The sequence below is a fragment of the Triturus cristatus genome, chromosome 7, assembly GCF_964204655.1.
Source record: "Triturus cristatus chromosome 7, aTriCri1.1, whole genome shotgun sequence".
Taxonomy (NCBI): domain Eukaryota; kingdom Metazoa; phylum Chordata; class Amphibia; order Caudata; family Salamandridae; genus Triturus; species Triturus cristatus.
Window position 1 is genome coordinate 68,769,596 of NC_140590.1, and position 25,994 is coordinate 68,795,589.

Here is a 25,994-nt window from a genome sequence, read left to right on the forward strand (position 1 = left end):
CCTCAAATACTAACTGCCTTATTACACACCGTTGGTGCAGAAACGGAGTAATTCCATTCTGAAACCTTTTGATGCTTATATAATAAATAATGGAGAAAATAAAATTTTCTCCAGTGTGCATCTCGAAAAAACGTTTGGAACACGGCAAACAGAAAAGAAATGGGCTGTGGTGCTATTACAGATTCACTGGTTATACGTAAACGTCCTTGTGTAATCAAGATATTTTCAAAGAGATAATCAATTTCTTTACATTTTTTAAAATATTTTAACAGAAATGCAACAAACTGCTAATGGCAGCATTGATAAATGCCATCATTCAACGGCTGAAGGAGGGTGACCAAAGCACTCATCTATAATCATCTATACTGTATGGGGCTTTCAGCCTGTCCTCTTCATCCATTGGTTTGTTGTTGTGCCATTCACATCTTGCTTCCTCCCACTACAGCATAGGGCATGGGGGATTGGTTAGCCCACCTGAATCGCGAGCTCCCTTTACTGGAAGTGACTGCATTCTCCATGTTCACAAAAAGCAATTTCCTTTTGCGTCTGGGATGGTTGTTTGATTTTTACATTTTTTACCTATTTATTTTTCAATCAATCAATCAGTAGTTGTTAAGCGCTACTACTCGCTCGTGAGGGTCTCAAGGCGCGGAGGGGGGCAGCTGGTCCGAATGGGCGCTGACGTTCAGTCGAAGAGCCAGGTCTTGAGATCCTTCCGGAATTGGGTCAGCGACGGGGATTGCCTGAGGGGGAGGGGCAGGGTGTTCCAGGTTTTGGCGGCGAGGTGGGAGAAGGATCTACCTCCGGTTCTGGTCTTGCGGATCCGAGGTACAGGTGCCAGTACCAGTTGGGCGGAGCAGAGGTGTCTGGTGGATACATAGAATGGTATTTTTCATGCTCTGAGGGCTCAGCATCTCTCAAGAAACTGCTCGTAGGCCTCCACCCGCGCAAACACTGCAGGTGTGGTACATTTTTTAACAGGTTTTTATCCCAACTAAAAGTATGGCCGCCCATGCGTGCATGTATGGCCATCTTTGTTTTTTTTCTTTCCTTTGTTGTAAATCATATCACAGACGTCCACTTAAGCAGGCACACTTTTATGCATGTTTGTGTAATAAAGATTTACAAAGCCATGTAAAAACAAGCATTGGCAAAAACAATAGGTTGGTAGCCAGCACCAAACCTAAAGGCTTGGTCAATGGTTGTTTCATATGTAATGCCTAGAGAAGATATCATTTCTACCCCCATGCATGACAGCTGTATTTTGTTTTCTCCGAAAATACTCCAAAATAATTTTACATTAACATTAAATCTAAAAATGTTCTTGGGTTTCAGCTGTTGCTTGTGTAACACTCTCAGAATGAGGCAGCATAGAACCATTTGATGTTGCGTTATAAAATTGGTGGTCAGTCGTAGCAGATGACTTTGTTAGTGAGTATAACTCATTCCAGACGTAGCAGCTGAACTTGTACGTGGAATGTCCATGTCTTCTGCAACCCACAAGTTTCCTAAAAAATTAACAGAGGTGGACAGACTTTACATATAAATTCTTTATATGTAGTTACAGTTAGAAAGCTATGTACTGCCCAATGTGTACTCTTTATCTAAATAATCTTGGTTTTAACCATATATACTCACAAAGGTAAAATAAGTGTGTGCTGGTTCATTTTCGCATGCTTCTTCCAAACTTGCCTGCACATCCACAGTGAACAGGCCCAAATGAGCCTCTTTTTAGGTCTCGCCTGACCCAGCGCATGCGCTGGTCTGGCGAGACTTTTTGTGAGGGCTCAAAAAAGTGCTACCATGGCTAGCCTAGAGCTACAGTGCATGTGCGCGGGCGCATGGCCATTTTGATGTTCTCCGTGAGCCAGTCCTTTTTTTTATTTTTTGTGCTTATTACTGCTCTATAGTAATGGGGGCGCCCGTGCTTTAGCTTAAACATCTTCGGCTTAAGTCGGGTGCTGAGATTGCTTCAAAAGTAAAGAAATAGACAATGCTTTACTTTTGAAGCAATCTCGGCACCCGACTTTAGCTTAAGATGTTTAAGCTAAAGCACGGGTGCCGCCATTACTACACAGCAGTAATAAACAGAAACAAGCATTGGCATAGCCAATAGGTCTCGCTTTTGGGACCTTATAAGTATTTAGTTATGCAACTGCTGCATGGCTAAACACTTATAAGGTCCCAACAGCGAGACCTATTGGCTATGCCAGTGCTTGTTTAATATTTGAAACTCTGACTGATTTTGTGCAAACAGCGGATACTGGTTGAAATGAAAACCGATTGAGGCGTCTCAATAGTTTCCATTCTCTTTCTGAACTTCCTCCATATTGGAGGTTGGGGGGGGAGGGGGCAGGCTGCGGCATCTGCCACACCCCTTGTTCCAGCACCCCTGTACAGTTGAACGCAATTTCAAACGAGCATTGGTAAATGCATTCAGGTTCACCTATGTGATTAATAATAAGCTGTCTTTGTTGTAAGTTGTAGCTTGGTGAGCAGGTGTGTAACATAAGTTACTGGAAGTTTGTTAAAGTGTTATGATCCACAATTACAATAGCGTAATGGAAATAACAGGAAGTGAGCTGGCTGACATACAATTTACTGTGTTTAACAACAGAAAGCTCATGGTTAAAGGCTTCATAAGTAATGCATAGATGACAGATGGAGCAGGGGTGATGCATGCAAGAGAGGTGGGAGGAGGATATATTCAGAGCAACATGAGTTAGAGAAGTGCGCGGTTAAGGGGAGAGAAACGGGGGTGCGAAGGGCAAGGGAAGATGCTGGTGAGAGTGGAGTGTCTGAGGGCAGTGACACTATGGAACATAGTAAGGGTTCAAGCGGTGGCACCAGTCCCACCGCCTTAATGCTAGCACTGTGTGGACTATCTCCTGTTCATCATAGTGTACGATGTCCACCAACTTCCAGAACTAGAAATAATGTCTCTCCATGAAAATGATATGGCTGAAAATTCTATTAGTATGAGGGTGCATGGCAAAGAGGAGCAGCCCATGCGTGTTGGGGACAAAAAACAACAGTACAATAATCCTGCGTAGACGTACAACATTAATGTGAAAACTGTATGCTGTTTGCATCGGATCTTATGATGCAAATAGACTGTTTGTATGACCGCTGCTGAACTGTAGTTACTGATAGCTGCCCCTCCTATGTTGTGAATGTGCAGCACACTGCCCTATCCGCAGGAACCGCAGACATCTGGGGCAGCGCGTTTTCTCTCTCAAAAAACGACTGGACCCTGCGACCAACCACAAAACAGCCATGTGGCTAGTTTCTGAACGTGGAAACTAGCATACATTGTCAGTTATAAAATCACACTTTTTTTTATTATTCCCATGTTGTCTGTAATTTCTTGGTAGAGTCCATCCATTTGGAGAGCCACATGCCGGTGAGTGAATGAATGAATGCATAAACACAACATACAGCTCGGCTTTTTACCCTGGTGTCTTTGCAAAAAAAAAGCTTTTTTTGTCCAATACTTGGAAAGTCAAGTGCGTTTTGACTTCAAATAGTCACAAAAGAACAATTGCGACTGAACGGCGGGACGACGAGAGCGCATGCCATGAAAGCAGCATGTTGCTACAGTATGTGTTGCATGACCGGTCAGCATAAATACGTTTGACTTGTTCTGTTTTTATGTAGTTCATTCATGTTATTTCCAAACACAATCAAAACGTTTCCCCCTACCTTGTGGTGCAGAGCGGAGGAGCGCTGCTGCTGCAGGAGTGAGACGGCGGCCCTGCTTCTTGAAAGGGCGTTCGCCTCTAGATGAATGAATACAGCTTGAAAGGGTGTGGAGACCAGCTTTCCAAGAACCCTTTTTCTCTTTAATCTCCCAAGTTACTTGTTGTTTTTAAGTGAAATCACTGACAAAACAAAAACAAAACATGACCTGCGTCTGTGCACTCATCTTAAATATTACATTATTTGCGCCGTAGTAGACTCCCCTCATATTACTAAGAGTTTGACTGAAAGCGCTGCTGATTCACGAAGCGACACAGCTCTCAGCTAAAATGACTCGTGAAGGTTTGCAACCCCTGATGATAGAAAGATATGTTTTCCCGGAGCCGTTTCACGCTCCGACCGTGTGCGGTCAACTCTCCTCCGCTCCAGAGCACAGCGATTTGTCGTACCTTCCTGTGTTTGATTTCCACAGCCAGGACTGAGCACTTGGCCCCTGTGCCGGCATATCTCCGTTCTCATAAACATTTAATAATCCCGCCACATTTAGGCAGGGGCGGCTCCTCCGCGAGGCGAGGAGCGTCGCCCCACAGCTTTTTTGCAATGAAATGCAGAGAAAATAAAATAATGATAACTCGCGTTATCATTTTATTTTCTCCTACTTCTGCCCACAGCTTTGCGTGAGGGGGCAGGGGAGGAGTGGTTGTGCCCTCCTAAAGTGCGCAGTGACTGCTTGGACGGCCCTCTCGGGCCGCCCAAAACAGTCATGCGCACTTCGCATGTTCTCCATGCAGGCTGCATCGCAGCCTACGTGGAGAACATGCCCAGGCCTCCAGTCAGCATCTGCGAGCCAAAAAACAGCGCTCAGACCTATAACAATGCTGAGAAGGCAGCATTGTGATTGGCTGACTGGGAGCCTGGGTGTCCTTCCTGTGGCCGACTCCGAGCGACGGAGTACTATGGAGGAGGGACGGGCAAGGAAGCGGCAAAAAGGTACGTTTTAAATTAAATTTTTTCTTAGCTGCTTCCCCCGTGTCCTCCCCCCTCCAACATCCTTCCCCATATCTCATGTGTCCCCCTCATCTCCTCTCCGATTGGTGCCGGCCACACCTGCATTTAGGGCAAATAAGTGATTTAAAGTGCCATTGAAATGGGTCCATATCAGGAACAAGAGACGACAGAAAATGCATCATTACGAGGGAAGAGGAACAAGTACAGAAGTGGATGCCTGCTTCTGCTCCAGGGGTCGGTGGAGCGCATGCGCTTGTGCCCTTGGATCACTAGTTAGTGCGTACCTGGTCCACAGCAGAGAAGGGAAATAAGGCACCGCTAGGATCTACATGGAGATAATAACAGCGCGCTAAGCCCAAGGCATTCGGGCAGTGCTGTAACTTTAAAGCAAGGGTGTAGTGTAATCTTGCAGTGACAGTAGGCAGAGGCACTTAAAAGAAATTCCAGGAAAGTGGATGAACACAGTACTTTGCTGATGGGAAACTGATAAGAGAAACATATGGAAGAACAGGAAATAGAACGCCTACAACAGACTGAAACGAGGAAAAGTAAAGTGACAAGCATGAGGACCAAAAGGAAGTGAAGGCGGGATGTAAGTCCCTTTTAAGATATATTTAATACAATAGATTGCACAAGCACAGCGCATGCACTGTGCAGGCGAAACCTTAAAACTAAGCAGCACACTGCGTTTTTAGCAAAATTGTACTAAAGAATGAATTGTTCTGGTCTATGTAGCTCAATAAACTCCTCTTTTTGTGTACAAAGATGTGGGAACATACGGTTTGCAATATTTTTTCACTGCACATACAGTAAGTAAGGTTTAGTATAGATACATTTAGAAAGATGCAACTGTGAACAACGCATGTGGAGATATCAAGATACAAATGCCATAAACCTGGGGTCCTTAAAGTAGCTTCTTCCTTCTTTGAGGATTCATAAGGCTATTTCTGAACTACATGGTACAGACTTTCTCAACTTCAGAGATGAAAGGCTGCGACATCAGGCTTGAAACCTCTGAATATGAGGTTATGTGCAGCTCTGTGCATTTAGGCTGATATCTCGGCAGTGCACATGCAGAGGCATCATGCTCTCATTAGTCACTTTAGTTTTAGATGAATTTATTGTATATATATTTTTAGTTACAAGAATGTTGTCGTAGCATTTCAAAAACAAACTACCACTACGCTTTAGAAGTTAACGAAGAGACTCTTGCAATATTTTATCCACTTTCTTTGTGAAATATTTTCTCTTTTAGTGTCTGGCTACAGACCGCTTTAGTTTTCTGTTGCTAAGGTAATCTGATCTGTAGTACCGCCTGTTGTAGATGTATGTACGCTTTGTTACCCATTATGTTGTAGGTAACCCTGCTTACAATTTGTGTTAATGGGACATTGGCACCTTCATGTGTCTACTGTAAGTAATACAGACAAGCTACACACATTGGTATTGCCAATGCATTTTTAGTGTATGCCTCTTAAATGTCTTGATGTCAGTCCTCCTGCATTTGAAACCCACTGTAACAAATGTACATTAATGTGCTATTTCTTGCATCATGATGACATCACTTCCAGCCAGTGTTTACTTCCACCAGCCTCAAAGCGCACAGCATCCGATCCTCTAGTAGCTATGGGGCCGGCTCCGCTTCCGCAGAAGTTTGTTCTCCTGAGATGAGTACTTTAATTCCAAATGAATACCCGCGGACACCGAAGTTCACACACTTCAGTGTGAGTAGTGTGCACCTTTGTTTGTAGTTATTATGAGCACTTTTTCTTTGGAAAACGTGCTGCAAAGCCCATCCACAAAGAGAGATTTAAAACATTAATATTTTTTAACATAGTCTTTGTAGCACTTCTGCCTACATTGAGCCTTGCACCTTCCTCAATCGCTGTTCTAGTACACAAAGCAAAAAAAGGCTATTAAAAAGAAACTGTCCTTTAATGTGAGGACAGCTCTCTTAGTATACTGAAGTATTTTGTGTGTGTATTATAGATATATAGGGTATGTGTCTTTGTAAATGCAGCATAGATGTGCATTGCTGAAAAGCAGAGGTGAGTACATACATTTTCTGTGTGTAACACTCTGGGAGGAGCGGGGCTTTATCCATGCAGTAGGGTCAGTTCCTAGTAGTTTTCTAGAGTTCTGTTTTTGATGTCCTACGGACCCTTCCGCATTTCTTACTCTTTTCTCTAGCCTCAAGTTAGATGGCCGGTTGTGCAAATAGTTAATTGCAGATGTGCTGGAGGTCCCCTCCATAGGGCAATGGAGCCACCAAGTTTGGGGTCCTCTCACATTTCCTGTTCTCCTCTCTAACCTTGGCTTGGGGGACCAGTTGTGCTATGAGTTTCCTGAAGACCGCCCAGAGATCCCCTCCATGGCCTTTTATCAGCCATCGAGTTTGGAGCACTCCCACATGTTATGTTATGTTACTGGGTATTTACTGGGTATATAGAGCGCACGGCTACTCCCAGGAGTGTCCCGGCACTAACACAGAGGACCCGTAACAAGAAACCCTCAGCAATCAGACCAAGGTCGCCGATCATAAAAACAACAATGTTTTTAGTTTGTGACGAAAGCGCAAAAGATCATGTTCGAGGCATATGAGCTGCAGATCACACACTAAGGATAAGATCGCCATCTGGTGTTGGGCTCGGATGATTGCAGGTTGTTGTTGTCTTCGGAAGAAGTCTTTGGTCACGAGATAGGTGACTCCTCCTCTGGACAACGGTGCGCATGGGCATCCACTCCATCCTCAGATTGTTTTTTTCCGCCATTGGGTTCGGAGGACCTTTTTTCCGCTCCAGCAGAAAACTTCATAGCCATCACAACAACTCTCAAAATTTAGAATTCGATGTCGAAATCCCATCGGACCGGCTCCGGACGCGGCTGATGGAAAGGACACCCTTTAAAAAATGCCCCCAATGCGGAGCAAAGTTCCCCCACAGTGATCACCACGAGGTCTGTAATTTTTGCCTCTCACCAGACCACAACAAATCGAGCTGTCCAGCCTGCGCCGCATTCCGTTTGAAGAAAACGATACGGGACTGAAGAGCTCGACGCCATATCATGGCAAAACCGGTACCGGAACCAGAAGACATCTTTGCACAGGATGTCCCTGACGACGATTCCGAAGACCTCCAGATCGTGTCCGAGGTCGACTATTCTGATCCGGGGCAGTCCGTGAGTACCAGCTCCCCTACCCCAACCCCACCAAAAAAGACATTGGTCAAGACTCTGCCAACTGGGCCCAGTCGCGATCCAAAATCATCTTCAGAAGCCCCGCCCCCGGGCCCGGCTCCATAGACATCTAAGCCTGCAGGTGGCTCGGGCTCGAGCAAACCTCATATTATTGTGCCTACAATACCTTCGGCACCGAAGCAGGCTCCGAGGCCGAAATCTCCATCGGCACCGAAACGTCACTCGGCACCGACATCTCCACCGGCACCGAAACATTCTTCGGCACCGAGGTCCCCACCGGCACCGAAAGGTTCGTCGGCGCCGAAAGGTCCTTCGGCACCGAAAACTCCATCGGACCCGAAAACTTCTTCGGCACCTAAAACATCCTCGGTGCCAAGAAAAGTCCACAAAGAACCTGCCGATCTCACAAAGCCCAGATCGGAACCCAAAAAGTCGGCGCCAAGGCCACCTTCGGACACTGAGGAACTTTTTCGGCCAGATCCAACGCAAAAACGGATTTACATCAATCCTAAAACAGGACATGTCACAGCAGTGCCATATAAGAAAAGGAAGCTGGACACACCACCTCCCCCAGCTCCTCCGAAGAAGGACTGTGCCACCTCACCCATACGTCCTTCCTCTCCTGTCTTCCCTCCTATCCCATCCCATCCCCCCCACCCCCATCGCCTTCTCCTTTACCATCTCCTTCTCACACACCATCTCCACAGGATGATGATGATTTAGGGGGAGGGGGAAACCCGGATTTCTTTAATGATCCCACTGATCCTAATGATCCCTTTACACTCCCGGACACGGCACCCATAGACGACTGGTCTTACCCTATGCCTGACATGCCTGATCCCACTCCATACACCTCAAAACCCTCCCCGCCTGATGACCATTTGGGGTTTGGTTAACTTCTAAACAGGGCGGCACTGTTCCATGGCGTCACCATGCACACAGACACACCTGGGGAAGATTTTCTCCTCGACACCTTTGAGCAGTCGCAAAAAAGCGTTCACATTTTACCCATGATTAAGGGAGTGATAATGCACGCCACTGAGGTTTTTAAAGACCCTGTTAGGGCCAGGGTTCTTAACCCCCGGATAGAAAAAAAATACAGACCGGCACCACAGGATCCTGCGTACATCAAAGCGCAACTCCCCTTAGACTCTTTAGTCGTGTCAAATGCCAGAAAGCGGACAAACTCCCAAACAACCAGAGACACACCGCCCCCAGACAGAGTTTAAACTCTTAGAGGCTTCCGGAAAAAGAGTTGCCGCACAAGCTGCTAACCACTGGCGTATTGCCAATACACAAGCCCTATTGGCTTGCTATGATAGGGCTCATTATGATCAACTGGAAGACCTCTTGCAACACCTGCCTGATCAATACAAATCACAGGCCAATGACCTTATCCAAGAGGGCAAGCTAATATCAAATGCCTCCATCAAATGCGCATTAGACGCAGCGGACACTGCCTCTAGGACAGTCAACACAAGCGTGCTACTTAGACGACACGCATGACTCCGCATTTCCGGCTTTAAGCCGGAAGTACAAACCACCATTCTTGCTCAACCCTTTAATCAGGAGCAACTATTCGGACCCGCAGTAGACACTGCATTAGAAAAAATGAAGAAAGATAATGAGACTGCCAAATCAATGGGAGCATTATAGTCTCCTCAAGCCAGAGGCTCCTTTCGTCGCTCCTTTTATAGAGGGGCCTCCAAAAATGTGGGAACAGACACCTCTTCCACCTTCAAAACATCAGGTCAAACATCCCCTAACAGAGGATACTTTAGAGGAGGTTACAGGGGAAATAATACCAAAGGCCGAGGGCGGGGCAACAACAACACCCGTTCCTCTCCAGCCACCAAACAGTGACTTACCACCACTCCCCCCAGACCATTCCACTCCGGTCGGGGGAAGACTTCAACAGTTCCTACCTGTCTGGAATTCCATCACAACAGACAGGTGGGTAAGACAAATTATCCAGTCTGGCTACTGCCTCGAACTCATACACACACCCCCAAACATACCACCCAAACACCGTCCCATGTCGTCTCACCACCTCACGCTCCTCAAACAGGAAATTCAGTCTTTGCTTCAGAAACACGCAATAGAACCAGTTCCACTCCAACATCAGGGCACAGGAGTATATTCTCTATACTTCCTCATTCCCAAAAAGGACAAAACCTTAAGACCCATACTGGACCTCAGACTACTAAACCAGTACATACAATCGGATCATTTCCACATGATCACTCTACAACAGGTTCTTCCATTACTTCAACAGGGTGACTTCCTTGCCACTTTGGACCTCAAGGACGCATATTTTCACATCCCCATGCATCCTGCACACAGGAAGTATCTACGATTCGTGGTAGACGGTCAGCACTATCAGTTTACAGTTCTCCCATTCGGAGTAACAACCGCACCCAGGGTATTCACCAAATGCTTAGCAGTAGTGGCGGCACATCTCAGGAGACAACAAATCCATGTCTTCCCCTATCTCGACGATTGGCTCATAAAAGCCAATACTCTCGACAAATGCGTTCTCCACACTCACCGCACTATTCAAACCCTACACGAGCTCGGATTTACAATCAACTATCCCAAATATCAACTACAACCCTCCCACGTACACCAATACCTGGGAGCCACCATAGATACATCCAAGGCCATAGCTTACCCCAGCACAGCCAGGATAGCCAACATACAAAATCTCATCAAAAGATTTCAAACACAACACTCTCTTCCAGCAAGAGTGTTTATGCAACTCTTAGGCATGATGGCATCATGCATCTCTATAGTACCCCATGCACGACTTCAAATGCGTCCCCTACAGGAATGTCTAGCACAACAGTGGAACCAGGCCCACGGACAACTTACCGATCTGGTGTTGGTGACCAGCCGCTCACTTCGTTCACTGAAGTGGTGGAACACCATCAACCTGTCCAGAGGGCGGCCGTTCTTAGAGCCTCTTCCACAGATTGTGCTGACGACCGACGCATCTCTTACAGGATGGGGAGCCCACCTCCTTCAACACACCACTCAGGGCAGGTGGACTACTCAACAGCAACAGCTCCACATCAATCACCTAGAACTTCTAGCGGTATTCCTAGCACTGAAGTCCTTCCAAGTGCACCTAAAAAACAAAACTGTCCTCATCCGCACGGACAACATGACCACAATGTATTACATACAGAAGCAGGGGGGGACACATTCTCTACAACTGTCCCAACTTGCACAACAAATCTGGAGGTGGGCAATTCCCCAAAACATCTACCTGCTAGCAGAACACCTCCCAGGGGTTCAGAACCAGGTGGCCGACCTCCTAAGTCGCCACACACAGCAAATACACGAATGGGAATTACACCCCAAAGTCCTACTCCCATTCTTCCAAAAGTGGGGACAACCAGACATAGACCTGTTCGCCACACAAGAAAACGCAAAATGCCCAACCTTCGCCACCAGGTTTCCACACCCGCAATCACAGGGCAATGCGATATGGATGAACTGGTCAGGCAGATTTGTGTACGCTTTTCCGCCTCTCCCACTCATTCCATTTGTAGTACGCAAACTGAAACAACAGTCGCTAACGCTCATCCTGGTAGCTCCCACTTCGGCACGCCAACCCTGGTTCACCACACTTCTGGAACTATCTCTAGTTCCACATCAAAAACTGCGTCTCTCCCCGGCTCTATTAACCCAGAACCATGGAGAAATCAGACACCCAGATCCTCAAACTCTGAACTTGGCAATCTGGCTCCTGAAGTCTTGGAGTTCGGATACCTCAACCTCCCTCCAGACTGTATGAATATTATAAAGGAAGCCAGAAGACCTACTACTAGGGCGTGTTATGCAGCAAAATGGAAAAGATTTGCCATTTACTGCACTAACAATGACATACGTCCACTGGATGCGTCCATCCAAAACATCATTTGCTACTTGCTACACTTGCAAAGATGCAATTTAGCTTATTCCTCCATACGCCTACATCTAGCGGCATTAGCAGCCTACTTGCAAAATAGGCAACACCTGTCCCTCTTCAAGGTACCGGCCATTAAAGCATTTATGGAAGGTCTAAAAAGAATTATTCCTCCAAGATTACCACCTTCACCAGTGTGGAAAGTTAATATTGTTCTAACAAGGCTCATGGGTCCCCCATTTGAACCAATGCACAAATGCGAACTACAGTTCCTAACATGGAAAGTAGCTTTCCTTGTCGCAATCACATCCCTGCGAAGAGTAAGTGAAATACAAGCCTTAACTCTTGAAGAACCCTTCCTACGACTGCATCGGAACAAGGTGGTTCTTAGGACAAACCCAAAATTCCTCCCTAAAGTCATTTCCCCTTTTCATCTAAACCAGTCAGTCGAACTGCCAGTCTTCTTCCCTAATCCAGACTCAGTAGCCGAGAGGGCACTTCATACCTTAGATGTTAAAAGAGCCCTGCTTTATTACATCGACAGAACCAAACCTTTTCGAAAGACCAACCAACTGTTTGTTGCTTTCGCACCACCACATAAGGGCAACCCCATTTCCAAATCGGGTATAGCCAGGTGGATAGTTAAATGTATCCAAATATGTTACCAAAAGGCTAAACGTACTCTTACAGTTCCCCCTAGGGCGCATTCCACGCGTAAAATAGGGGCTTCTATGGCATTCTTAGGGAACATCCCCTTAGAAGACATTTGCAAAGCAGCCACATGGTCTACTACACACACCTTCACTAAGCACTACTGTGTCGATGTGCATTCCAAACAACAAGCTTCAGTAGGCCAAGCTGTCTTAAAAACTCTATTCCAAACTGCTGCAACGGATACAGGTGACCACCGCTAAGGGAGACACTGCTATATAGTCTATCCTTAGTGTGTGATCTGCAGCTCATATGCCTCGAACGGAATATGCTACTTACCAGTATGCATCTGTTCTTGGCATGTAGAGCTGCAGAGCCACACACGCCCACCCGCCTCCCCGGGACCTGTATCTGTTCCAGCATTGTCTTAATTAGACACTACACATGGACATCCTTTCTCTCTACTTCTTATACACTCCATCATTTCCCATCATGGCGAAAAACAATCTGAGGATGGAGTGGATGCCCATGCGCACTGTTGTCCAGAGGAGGAGTCACCTATCTCGTGACCAAAGACTTCTTCCGAAGACAACAACAACCTGCAATCATCCGAGCCCAACACCAGATGGCGATCTTATCCTTAGTGTGTGGCTCTGCAGCTCTACATGCCAAGAACAGATGCATACTGGTAAGTAGCATATTCCTTTCACGGCGCAGCTCGATAGGTAGGTTATTCCAGAGTGCAGATGCCAGTACCTGAAAGGGGCGCCCTCCCGGTCGAGCACGAAAAAATCTTGGGGTCAGTAAAAAACAGGAGGACGAAGATTGTAAATTACGTGCGGGAGCATATTGCTGGCATCTGTCCCTCAAATAAGTAGCGCCGATATTATTGAAGGCCTTAAAGGCCAGAACAGATGCATACTGGTAAGTAGCATATTCCTTTCACGGCGCAGCTCGATAGGTAGGTTATTCCAGAGTGCAGATGCCAGTACCTGAAAGGGGCGCCCTCCCGGTCGAGCACGAAAAAATCTTGGGGTCAGTAAAAAACAGGAGGACGAAGATTGTAAATTACGTGCGGGAGCATATTGCTGGCATCTGTCCCTCAAATAAGGAGCGCCGATATTATGGAAGGCCTTAAAGGCCAGCACAAGTGCCTTAAAAGACACCCTCTTACGCACTGGGAGCCAGTGTAGCGTTCTGAGGAGAGGGGTCGTGTGTGTTCGGCGATCAGCCAAAAAAATAGCTCGTGCAGCAGCGTTCTGAACGACTTGAAGCCGATTGATCAGATACTCGGGAAGGCCTAGATAAAGGACATTCACGTAGTCGAGCCGAGACAGTATTAGGGCTTGCACCACTATCTTCCTGTGGGATACAGAAAGTAAAGGTAGGAAGTTGCGCATCATCCTAAGAAGGCCGAAGCAGGAGCCCGCCATCGATTGAACCGTTCATGGAAAGGTTATTGTCCAATTTGACCTCTAGATTCTTGACCGTAGTCGCCAAGGTGGTAGGAGACATATTAGATGGCCACCATTCTCGCCATTCTTCTCCCGGAGTGCAGCCGAAGAAGATCATTTCTGATTTTTCAGAGTTACAGCGTAATTGGTTTACGTTGAACCAATTGAATACCGCGGATAGGCATAGGTTAAGCCTCTTCCCATCCAGGACTTCTCCCTTGCCGCACGTAAACAACAGTTGCGTGTCGTCGACATAGGAAACGATTCTGGCACCAAAAGGTTCAACCAACAATGCCATTTCTTGCTTTCCTCTCTACCCTTGGTTTGGGGACCAGTTGTGCGACTTGTTCACTGAAGGTGGACCATAGGTACCATCCAGAGTCCGTATCAGCCGCCGAGTTTCCCCTGACATCCAGCAGTTTTTCGAATAAAGTTCTGTTCTCTCCCAGGTGCCCCTTGCTAGGGCATGCAGTACCATGCTTGGAGCTGAAAACATCCGCTTGGAGGCCCAGAGGCCCGGGCCGCTGCCTGCTGATGCTGGCTGCCCATAGGTCTACCTTTATCAGAATTCAAAGCACAAAAATCTGCCTTTTCAGTACTTTGGGTAGATTTGAACATGTCAGTTTCTAGTCTTGGCTGATTTGCAGGGTTCCTTTCCCTTTTTTTCTGGGATGCTCCTGGTGTCTCTAGCCTTGCTGTCCCCAGCTGGGAGGGGCTGTTCCAGAGAAGGAGATAAATCATTTCTGTGCATAGAGCAGTAGCAACCTGTGCACCCACCATCCATTTGGCCTCCTACTCTGCTTAGAATACAAAGGGCTATATTTGGGTTGCAAAATTGCTGTACCCTGCTGATATCCCTAATACGCTGAATAATTTCTGTAACAAATCCATTCGTTTCTCTACTGTTCTCCATAAAATCTGATTTTTCCTTAAATTCTTGAGCTCTTGCCTAGTACGGTTACCACAGTAATGCCCACATGGACCTGTGACTTGTACTGTCCCTTCACCTGTGACCTCTCTTCCACCACAGGGTTCAACAGCTGTGCAGAGGACGAACAGCCTGCCGAGGAGGCGAGGGGACTCGGCGCACCTGCGACCAGCCGATCGGCCCATCTCACTACATGGAAACGGTATGTTGTGACACTGCCCCACTGGTGCCGCCCTCTTGGTGCTCTAGCCAGTACCATATGAAAATATCACGCATTCCTGGGAGGAAGGAAAAAAAAAAGTAAACCAGCTGCAGAAAAATGCAACATTTTTGTCAAATCCTTTCTCCCAGTGCAATCCTATGTTCAGTATTTATTGTGCATCAGCACCTAGTGCTATGCTATAGTCCTTGCATTGTGCATCAGTTGCACCGAATGCTGTACTATAGTCATTGCTTTATGCATCAGTTGCACCCTGTGCTGTACTATAGTCATTGCCTTATGCATCAGTTGCACCTAGTGCCGTACTATAGTCATTGCACTATGCATAATTTGCACCTAGTGCTATACTATATTAATTGCATTGTGCATTAGTTGCACCCAGTACTGTACTATACTCATTGCATTGTGCATTAGTTGCACCCAGTACTGTACTATATTCATTGCATTATGCATCAGTTGCACCTAGTGCCGTACTATAGTCATTGCACTATGCATAATTTGCACCTAGTGCTATACTATATTAATTGCATTGTGCATTAGTTGCACCCAGTACTGTACTATACTCATTGCATTGTGCATTAGTTGCACCCAGTACTGTACTATATTCATTGCATTATGCATCAGTTGCACCCAGCGCTGTTTTATAGTCATTGCATTGTGCATCAGTTGCACCCAATGCTGTACTATATCCATTGCATTATGCCTCAGTTGCACTGTGTGCTGTAGTATATTTATTGCATTATGCATCTGTTGCACCCAGTACTGTTATATCCATTGCATTATGCATCAGTTGCACTCAGTGCTCTATATCCATTGCATTATGCATCAGTTGCACCCAGTTCTAGTATATCCATTGCATTATGCATCAGTTGCACCCAGTGCTGTGCTATATCCATTGCATTGTGCATCAGTTGCACCCAGTGCTGTGCTATATCCATTGCATTGTGCATCAGTTGCACCCAGTGCTGTACTATATCCATTGCATTAAGCTCAGTTGCGCTCAGTGCTGTACTATACTCATTGCATTGTGCATCAGTTGCACCCAGTACTGTACTATACTTATTGCATTATGCATCAGTTGCACCCAGTACTGTACTATATTCATTGCATTATGCATCAGTTGCACCCAGTACTGTACTATATTCATTGCATTGTGCATCAGTTGCACCCAGTACTGTACGATATCCATTGCATTATGCATCAGTTGACCCTGTACTGTACTATATCCATTGCATTATGCACCATTTGCACCCAATATATTCATTGCATTATGCATCAGTTGTACTCAGTGCTCTACTATATCCATTGCATTATGCATCAATGCACTCAGTGCGTCACTATATCCATTGCATTATGCATCAGTTGCACTCAGTGCTGCACTATACTCATTGCATTATGCATCAGCTGCACCCAGTACTGTACTATATTCATTGCATTATGCATCAGTTGCACCCAGTACTGTACTATATTCATTGCATTATGCATCAGTTGCACCCAGTACTGTACTATATTCATTGCATTGTGCATCAGTTGCACCCAGTGCTGTGCTATATTCTTTGCATTATGCATCAGTTGCACCCGGTGCTGTACTATATCCATTGCATTAAGCCTCAGTTGCGCTCAGTGCTGTACTATACTCATTGCATTATGCATCAGTTGCACCCAGTACTGTACTATATTCATTGCATTATGCATCAGTTGCACCCAGTACTGTACTATATTCATTGCATTGTGCATCAGTTGCACCCAGTACTGTATGATATCCATTGTATTATGCATCAGTTGACCCTGTACTGTACTATATCCATTGCATTATGCACCATTTGCACCCAATATATTCATTGCATTATGCATCAGTTGTACTCAGTGCTCTACTATATCCATTGCATTATGCATCAATGCACTCAGTGCGTCACTATATCCATTGCATTATGCATCAGTTGCACTCAGTGCTGCACTATACTCATTGCATTATGCATCAGCTGCACCCAGTACTGTACTATATTCATTGCATTATGCATCAGTTGCACCCAGTACTGTACTATATTCAATGCATTGTGCATCAGTTGCACCCAGTACTGTACGATATCCATTTCATTATGCATCAGTTGACCCTGTACTGTACTATATCCATTGCATTATGCACCATTTGCACCCAATATATTCATTGCATTATGCATCAGTTGTACTCGATACTCTACTATATCCATTGCATTATGAATTAATGCACTCAGTGCTGCACTATATCCATTGCATTATGCATCAGTTGTACTCAGTGCTGTACTATAGTCATTGCATTGTGCATCAATTTCACACAGCTCTGTACTATATTAATTGCATTATGACTCCGTTTCACCCAGTACTGTAATATATCCATTGCATTATGCATCAGTGGCACTCAGTGCTGTGCTATATCCATTGCATTATGCATCAGTTGCACCCAGTGCTGTGCTATATCCATTGCATTATGCATCAGTTGCACCCAGTACTGTACTATATTCATTGCATTATGCATCAGTTGCACCCAGTACTGTACTATATTCATTGCATTGTGCATCAGTTGCACCCAGTACTGTACGATATCCATTGCATTATGCATCAGTTGACCCTGTACTGTACTATATCCATTGCATTATGCACCATTTGCACCCAATATATTCATTGCATTATGCATCAGTTGTACTCAGTGTTGTGCTATATCCATTGCATTATGCATCAGTTGCACCCAGTGCTGTGCTATATCCATTGCATTATGCATCACTTGCACCCAGTGCAGTGCTATAGTCATTGCATTGTGCACCTGTTGCACCCAGCGCTGTACTATATTAATTGCATTATGCATCCGTTTCACCCGGGACTGTAATATATCCATTGCATTATGCATTAGTTACACCCAGTGCTGTGCTATATCCACTGCATTATGCATCAGTGGTACTCCATGCTGTGCTATATCCATTGCATTATGCATCAGTTGCACCCAGTGTGTGCTATATCCATTGCATTATGCATCACTTGCACCCAGTGCTGTGCTATAGTCATTGCATTGTTCTTCACTTGCACCCAGCGCTGTACTATATCATTGCCTTATGCATTAGTTTCACCCAGTCCTGTGCTATATCCACTGTGTTATGCATCAGTTGCACCCAATACTGTGCTATATTGATTACATTATGCATCAGTTGCACTCAGTGCTGTACTATATTCAGTGCATTGTGCACCAGTTGCACCCAATACTGTACTATATCGATTGCATTATGCATCAGTTGCACTCAGTGCTGTACTATATTCATTGCATTATGCATCAGTTGCACCCAATGTCAGTGCTAGTTTTGCATAAGGTCCATCTCCTGCAACACTATTTTCATTTTCTTTGCAGTTGCCCCCCTCAGCACTCTATTTGCTCATCTTTATCAGCACTCTATTTGCTCATCATTATGCAGCAGCGGCACCCGGTGTAGCACTACATTTATAAGTGTTTTGACACCTTTTGCTCTCCTTGAAGTGTTACTTTATAGCTCTTGTTGACCAGTCTCCCCGCATCACTATATTCTTATGCACAAGATCCACCCCATGAAGCAAAGAAAACATCATCAGTTTTAGGTTTGTCACGAGGTTGTAGTCTCATCTACGTCACTATAAAGTGTCCGGATGTGATGTTCTCATTTCTAAGGCAGACCTTCGCAGTAGGATGAATCCATCCACTGATCACCATCCCGTGTGGAAATCCTTTCCAGAATGCTTCATAGCTGCCAAGGTTTCAGATTGCTTATGTGTGACGTTCTCCCAATTTCAGTGTAATTACGAGTGACATTTCAATGACTGAGTGACACTTTCTCAAGAGCAAAATCAAGATATGAAGACGAGGGAAACCTATAAATACCAGAAATTACACCCATTTGAGCAACAAGAAACTCCAAGAAGATTTTACTACTGCAGCAAAGCACCAGAAATGCAGAGGCACTGTGGGACCCGACTGTACCAAACAGGATGTGTGGGGCCACACATACTGCCTGCAAATGAGCCTCCTCTTCCATAACGCCCCCCTCCCCCATAAAAATAGGCTCGATCTCCCATGGGTGGAATGAACCAGAACCACGTGGCTCATTCTCCCTCTGCCGGAAATGATCAAACTGTGCTGAGAAGCCACAGTGCGAACTGTCACAAACAGTGTATCCCTCTCCCGTACGATGTGACACTCACAGCCACCTCTGACAAATGCCACCTCATTAGGAGGGTATGTATACTGTGTACACCCTGGCCTTTCTTGTACCTCTGCAGAGCTACCCCCTACAGGGTAAACAGAGTCCAGTCATAAGAAGCCAAAATAAAATACAGCTATTGAGAATTACATATAGAAACATCAGGACCGAAAGCTATTACCTTCAAATAAATGCTTTAAAATATTCATTTTTACAGAAAATATCACATTATTTAAACAAATAGTTAAAAAGAACGATTATTCTAAATATGTTTTGGCATATGGTCGGTTGCATTTACTTTGTTTTTTATCCTGGAAACATGCCACTTTCTTTTTATTGTGATTCAAATAGAAATTGTAATAGTTTTGTTGTTTACAGGCACGTTGAGAACAGAGAAAGTGAAATAATGAATTATCTTTTTAACCGGATAAGCATAAATGGCGGTGTGAAGCTTTAAAGAATGAATGGGAAAACATTCTAGAAAAGACGATACATGGAAGGTCACAAGATCCTCTCTGGACTGGAGTCCCATTTCCTGTTTTACATGAAGCATGAAGACTCTTGGCCGCTGCAACACTAGTCTCTCCCTAGGCAAGCGTGCACCGCGCATCACCCCCTGGCATCAGACTCACTGAGGATCAGCAGCAGGTGCCACTGCTGCACTATGGGCATCACGTGCGCTGCCGTCCCGTGGGGTTGGATCCGGCGGTACCAGGGCCATGACTGGTTTCAATTTACCTCCATGCTGAGGAGCGAGCAGTGCTTCTATGATGTGCTATACCATAGAGCAGCTGCCCACAAACTTAACTGCAGCCCGAAACGGTTGCAGGACATAACGTCGCGCGGCGCCTATGACGTCAGTCAAAATGTAATGGCACGCCGAGGTGGGAATCGTAATGTCTCCATGATACGTTCTAGCACTAGCAGCATCTAACTCCGGCAATCCCCCAAGCCCAGTGCCGTGAGCAGCGCGCACACCACGGTCCGCAGCCAGCCACCCCAGCTTAGTTTAGTCAGTATAGCAGCCCTACTGGCTTGACAGCCGAGGCGCTGTCTATGCCAATTATGAGTTTAACAAAGTTATAAGTTTATCGGGACGGGCAGCGGGATAAAGTTCCTTCATGGCTACGATTTGCCTCCGAGTCACCCTCATCCGAATCTCATGTCCTGCTCCCACACACCTCTCCAGCACGCATGCGCTGAACCTCACCCAGATATGCACAGTGTGAGACATTTCCAAGGTGCACGCGCCCCCCACAGCATAATATTCAACTTACTATGTGTAACATTCAGAAGTGAGTTTACAAGTGGAATGTCCTAATCTTCTCAGTATGGAGAGGACGGATGCATTCCTTAAAGACCAGGGTCACGCGGGCTCGGATTATGATGTTGGGTTCCTGTTACTGTTGAGACAACATGGTTGTCTGATTGGTTGCCAGTTTAGGTTCATCTGAGAGTAAGGAAGTGTCAGAGGTTTCATAGCCACACCTCTAGAACAGCCTCATTGGCTGGATAAAATGTCTCTCTTGATCACATGATCTTGCAGAATCTCTTGTTAATAAAGCCAATTGACTATCATTTGAACATCATTTCCTGATATGGACCAAAGCTGTAACTTTGCTCCATATCAGGAAATTAAATTTAATTGGCTTTTTAACAAGAGATCCTGCAAGATCATGTGATCAAGAGTGACATTTTGGTCAACCAGACAAGTATCCTGTGGAAAAGTAGGAAAAGTTTGGCAACAGATGGTTCAGTGAGGCGTAGTGTCACTTCTTGTTTGCAAACGCGGACCTGCTCAACTCCTCGGTGCGCGTCCCCAAGCACTTCCTCCTGCCCTTGGCGGGCTGCGCTCCTCCGCTCGCTATCTTGAAGCATTATCTTGGTTGCTGATTCTGCATCTGATGAAGTCCTTCCCCCTTCATTATAACGCCATGTCCTAGAAATACAGGCCAAAGGGGGTTATAAAAATGGTGTCCTCTGTAAAATTCCTTCTGACTCCAGCTGACTTCCAACCGCTAGGCACTCAGTTTAAATGGCCCTCAGAAGCTCTTTACTGCAGGGCGTTCTTTCCAGGTACACAGACCTCACAAGCTTGGACAGGAGAGCTATTTCTGTTCCACAGACCACACAAACTTGGACAGAAGAGCTGTCTCTGTTCCACAGACCTTACAAGCTTGGACAGAAGAGCTGTCTCTGTTCCACAGACCGTACAAGCTTGGACAGAAGAGCTGTCTCTGTTCCACAGACCACACAAACTTGGACAGTAGAGCTGTCTCTGTTCCACAGACCTTACAAGCTTGGACAGAAGAGCTGTCTCTGTTCCACAGACCGTACAAGCTTGGACAGAAGAGCTGTCTCTGTTCCACAGACCACACAAACTTGGACAGAAGAGCTGTCTCTGTTCCACAGTCCTTACAAGCTTGGACAGAAGAGCTGTCTCTGTTCCACAGACCGTACAAGCTTGGACAGAAGAGCTGTCTCTGTTCCACAGACCTTACAAGCTTGGACAGAAGAGCTGTCTCTGTTCCACAGACCTTACAAGATTGGACAGAAGAGCTGTCTCTGTTCCACAGACCGTACAAGCTTGGACAGAAGAGCTGTCTTTTATGTTCCACACACACACCTTACAGTTTTAGGATCCTTCAGGCTTCACAGGCCATACAGGCTCGGTCGTCTGACAGCACAGCTATCCCTCCATTTGTGGGTTCTGAAGCTGGCAAGGTCTGTGCGGATAGACATCCATTTAGACAGCTGCTCTATGTTACAGGATGAGACAGCCGAGCACTCTCCACTCTATGCATCCCTTACAGGTACAGACCCTGGAGCCCGAGCAGGGCCTCCGACTGTAACACAGATGTTATGCGTTTCAGCTGGCTGCAGCCGTGAATAGCAGGTTAGGCTTGTGGCTTAGATGGATTGTACAGCCTCTCACCTTCGACAGCAGGCCTGTACCTCGCACCCTACACCAGGACTGTACCTCGCGGCTCCGGTATCCGGACTATACCTCCAGTCTCAGGTAGCAGGACTGTACCTGGTGCCTCGGGCAGCAGGACTGTACCAGGTGCCTCAGGCAGCAGGACTGTACCTGGTGCCTCAGGCAGCAGCACTGTACCTGGTGCCTCAGGCAGCAGCACTGTACCTGGTGCCTCAGGCAGCAGGAATGTACCTGGTGCCTCAGGCAGCAGGAATGTACCTGGTGCCTCGGGCAGCAGCACTGTACCTGGTGCCTCAGGCAGCAGGAATGTACCTGGTGCCTCAGGCAGCAGGAATGTACCTGGTGCCTCAGGCAGCAGCACTGTACCTGGTGCCTCAGGCAGCAGGAATGTACCTGGTGCCTCAGGCAGCAGGAATGTACCTGGTGCCTCAGGCAGCAGGAATGTACCTGGTGCCTCAGGCAGCAGGAATGTACCTGGTGCCTCAGGCAGCAGGACTGTACCAGGTGCCTCAGGCAGCAGGACTGTACCTGGTGCCTCAGGCAGCAGGACTGTACCTGGTGCCTCAGGCAGCAGGACTGTACCTGGTGCCTCAGGCAGCAGGACTGTACCTGGTGCCTCAGGCAGCAGGAATGTACCTGGTGCCTCAGGCAGCAGGAATGTACCTGGTGCCTCAGGCAGCAGGACTGTACCTGGTGCCTCAGGCAGCAGGACTGTACCTGGTGCCTCAGGCAGCAGGACTGTACCTGGTGCCTCAGGCAGAAGGATTGTACCTCACGCCTCAGGCAGCATGTCTGTACTTATTGCCTCAGGCAGCAGGACTGCCCCATGTGCCTCAGGCAGCAGGAATGTACCTGGTGCCTCAGGCAGAAGGATTGTACCTCACGCCTCAGGCAGCATGTCTGTACTTATTGCCTCAGGCAGCAGGACTGTCCCCTGTGCCTCAGGCAGCAGGACTGTACCTTTCACTTTAGACAGCAGGACGATACCTCGTGTCTCAGGCAGCAGGTCTGTACCTCGCCCCTTACACCAGGACTGTACGTCGTGCCTTAGACAGCAGAACTGTACCCTGCGCCTTAGATAGCAGGACTGTACCTCTAGCCTCAGGCAGGAGAACTGTACCTTGAACCTTAGACACAGAACTGTACCTCCTGCCTTAGACAGCAGGACTGTACCTTCGCACCTCAGGCAGCAGGACTGTACCTTCGCACCTCAGGCAGCAGGACTGTACCTCGCACCTCAGGCAGCAGGACTGTACCTTCACACCTCAGGCAGCAGGACTGTACCTTGCTGCTCAGGCATCAAGACTGTACCTTCTGCCTTAGGCAGCAGGACTCTACCTCGTGCTTCAAGCAGCAGGATTGTACCCCGCACCTCAGGCAGCAGGATTGTACCCCGCACCTCAGGCTGCAGGACTGTACCCCTCACCTCAGGCTGCAGGACTGTACCTCGCACCTCAGGCTGCAGGACTGTACCTCGCACCTCAGGCTGCAGGACTGTAACTCACGCCTCAGGCTGAGGCAACAGGACTGTACCGCCAGCCTTAGGAGGCAGGACTGTACCTTGCACCTTAGACAGCAGGACTGTCCCCTGTGCCTCAGGCAGCAGGACTGTGCCCTGTGCCTCAGGCAGCAGGACTGTGCCCTGTGCCTCAGACAGCAGGACTGTGCCCTGTGCCTCAGACAGCAGGACTGTGCCCTGTGCCTCAGGCAGCAGGACTGTGCCCTGTGCCTCAGGCAGCAGGACTGTGCCCTGTGCCTCAGGCAGCAGGACTGTGCCCTGTGCCTCAGGCAGCAGGACTGTGCCCTGTGCCTCAGACAGCAGGACTGTGCCCTGTGCCTCAGACAGCAGGACTGTGCCCTGTGCCTCAAGCAGCAGGACAGAACCTCGCACCTTAGACACCAGGACTGTACTTCGTGCATCAGATAGAATGACTGTATCTAGGGTTGCACAGCTCCTCCTGTCTGGGAGAGCAGATCAAGCTCTCAAGGTAAATATGTTTCATACACCAGAGACTTAGAAAACAGGTCAGTCTCTTGGGTTGCATACATCCTACAGGCTCCTGGATTGGAGATGTGGTCAAGGCCTGGGGTAAGATGGATTGTTTAGTATAGGCCCTGCCTTAAAAAGTAGGTCTAGACCTTGGGCTGGCCATTTCTTACAGGCTAAACACCCGGCCAGTGACTTGGCTTTCCCAGAGTTTTTAGGCTCCAGACTTGGCCGGCAGGTCTGTCCCCAAACTTGCAAAGATCCCTGTAATGGTTTCCTTTCAGTGTTCTGTCCTGTGATGGATTCTCTGGTGCGCTGTGTGTGGGGAACGGTCTCATAATAGAGGCTCTTGCAGTCTGGCCGCTATACTTCATGTGGCCAGTAGGTGGCACTGCTGCATTTAGATGTGAGTGCTGTCATATGCTGTATCCGAAAGCATTGAGGCCCCGTAGTGGCAGGCACTTCGACTACTGCGCACCCTCGAATATTGTTGGGGGTTTCGAGCTGGCAAGCCGGAGTCCCAGATGTAGTGACCGGTTGGTCACGGGATAGTGTTTCTGTTATAATGTTTTTCCACCATAATGAGTTCCACCAGACACTCCTTGAGGGCTTGCTTCCACACTCACACACACACCCATCCATCACAGACGTCACTGGTCAGGTGACCCCCCGATAAAAGGGTCTGGGCGCACGTGCCCTTTGCCAGTTCCAGACAGTATGACTATGTGTCCGTGTCATTATCCTGCTGCATGTGGGCCTAGGGCCCTAACCTCTTACACCAGAGAGCGGGTACATCTCACCAGCCAGTCTCGCATCTGGGATGGAGTTACAGGCTCTGCCTTGGGTGAGCGGACGTCTCGGGGCCCGCCAGCCCCCAGCCCCCAGAAAGCAGCCGCAAAGAGCGCACTTCTGCAGGTCCGCCTCACTCCCGCATGGCTGCGCAAAGGAATACAGTAAATGTACACAGAGACGCCTCCTACGGTTGTGTGGGAATGGGTATGTTTCTGCCCTGGAGGTACAAGTGACCTGGTAGGAAACACTATCTTCACCCGGAAGGATCCCCTGCTGATCCCTCTTTTCCATTCCTTGTTTTGTGTACGCAGATGTTCACAGATGTGCATAAATGGCGTTTAGAAGACACTGTACATGTATTCTACACCCTGCTATGAACATGTGGCCATTTCGTGATACAGAAGATTGCTTTATTGAACCGACTCATTCTAACGTCCTGGCATTGCGCGCCCCCATAGATACCCAGGTGCCCAGGTTTCATATCCTCTTTGATGCCCATATGACTGCTGCTGTATGCCCCCAGCGATGGCCAAACTGCGCATCTTCTACCGCGCCCACCTGCCCCAGGCCACATGTCCCTTCTGTGCTGCGCGCCCTAGGACTAGCCCCATTCTGAATCCTGTGCAATGCTGAGCTGCCACCATATCTATCCTGAGTGATGGAGACCTGGTTACGATGCATATGGAGTCTTTGCACGTCTAAAGCGATGCCCAAGCAGTCCAGGTCAACATTTTCAACATAGCTACACTGCCCTCCCTCGCCCCACCCCTCTGCAATGCATATATGGCGGCTCTTGACACTTCAAGCGATTTGTTTTCCATTTTTGTGATGGCCATACAGGACACGTCCAGCAACAGCTCCTCCCCTGTGATGGCCATCCATCCTGGACATTGCCACACCCAGATGGTCATTCTTCATTCTCGCTTCAGTGCCGTGGCCAGTCTACTCCCCTTCTGCAAATGACTCCCTGGCGGTGCTTCCTGCCCGCTGCTATGCCCAAATGAGCATGCCCA

The 25,994-nt window shown here is 47.4% G+C and overlaps 1 protein-coding gene across 7 annotated transcripts in view; it reads left to right on the forward strand.

Annotated features, from left to right (window-relative positions):
* PHLDB3 (pleckstrin homology like domain family B member 3) overlaps positions 1 to 25,994 on the forward strand; it is a 220,461-nt gene that overhangs the window by 127,992 nt on the left and 66,475 nt on the right. For all 7 annotated transcript variants that reach the window (XM_085615667.1, XM_085615670.1, XM_085615668.1 and 4 more), the window contains one exon: positions 14,948 to 15,047. In XM_085615667.1, coding sequence (XP_085471793.1) covers positions 14,948 to 15,047 — 100 coding nt within the window. The remainder of the gene's footprint in view (positions 1 to 14,947; positions 15,048 to 25,994) is intronic.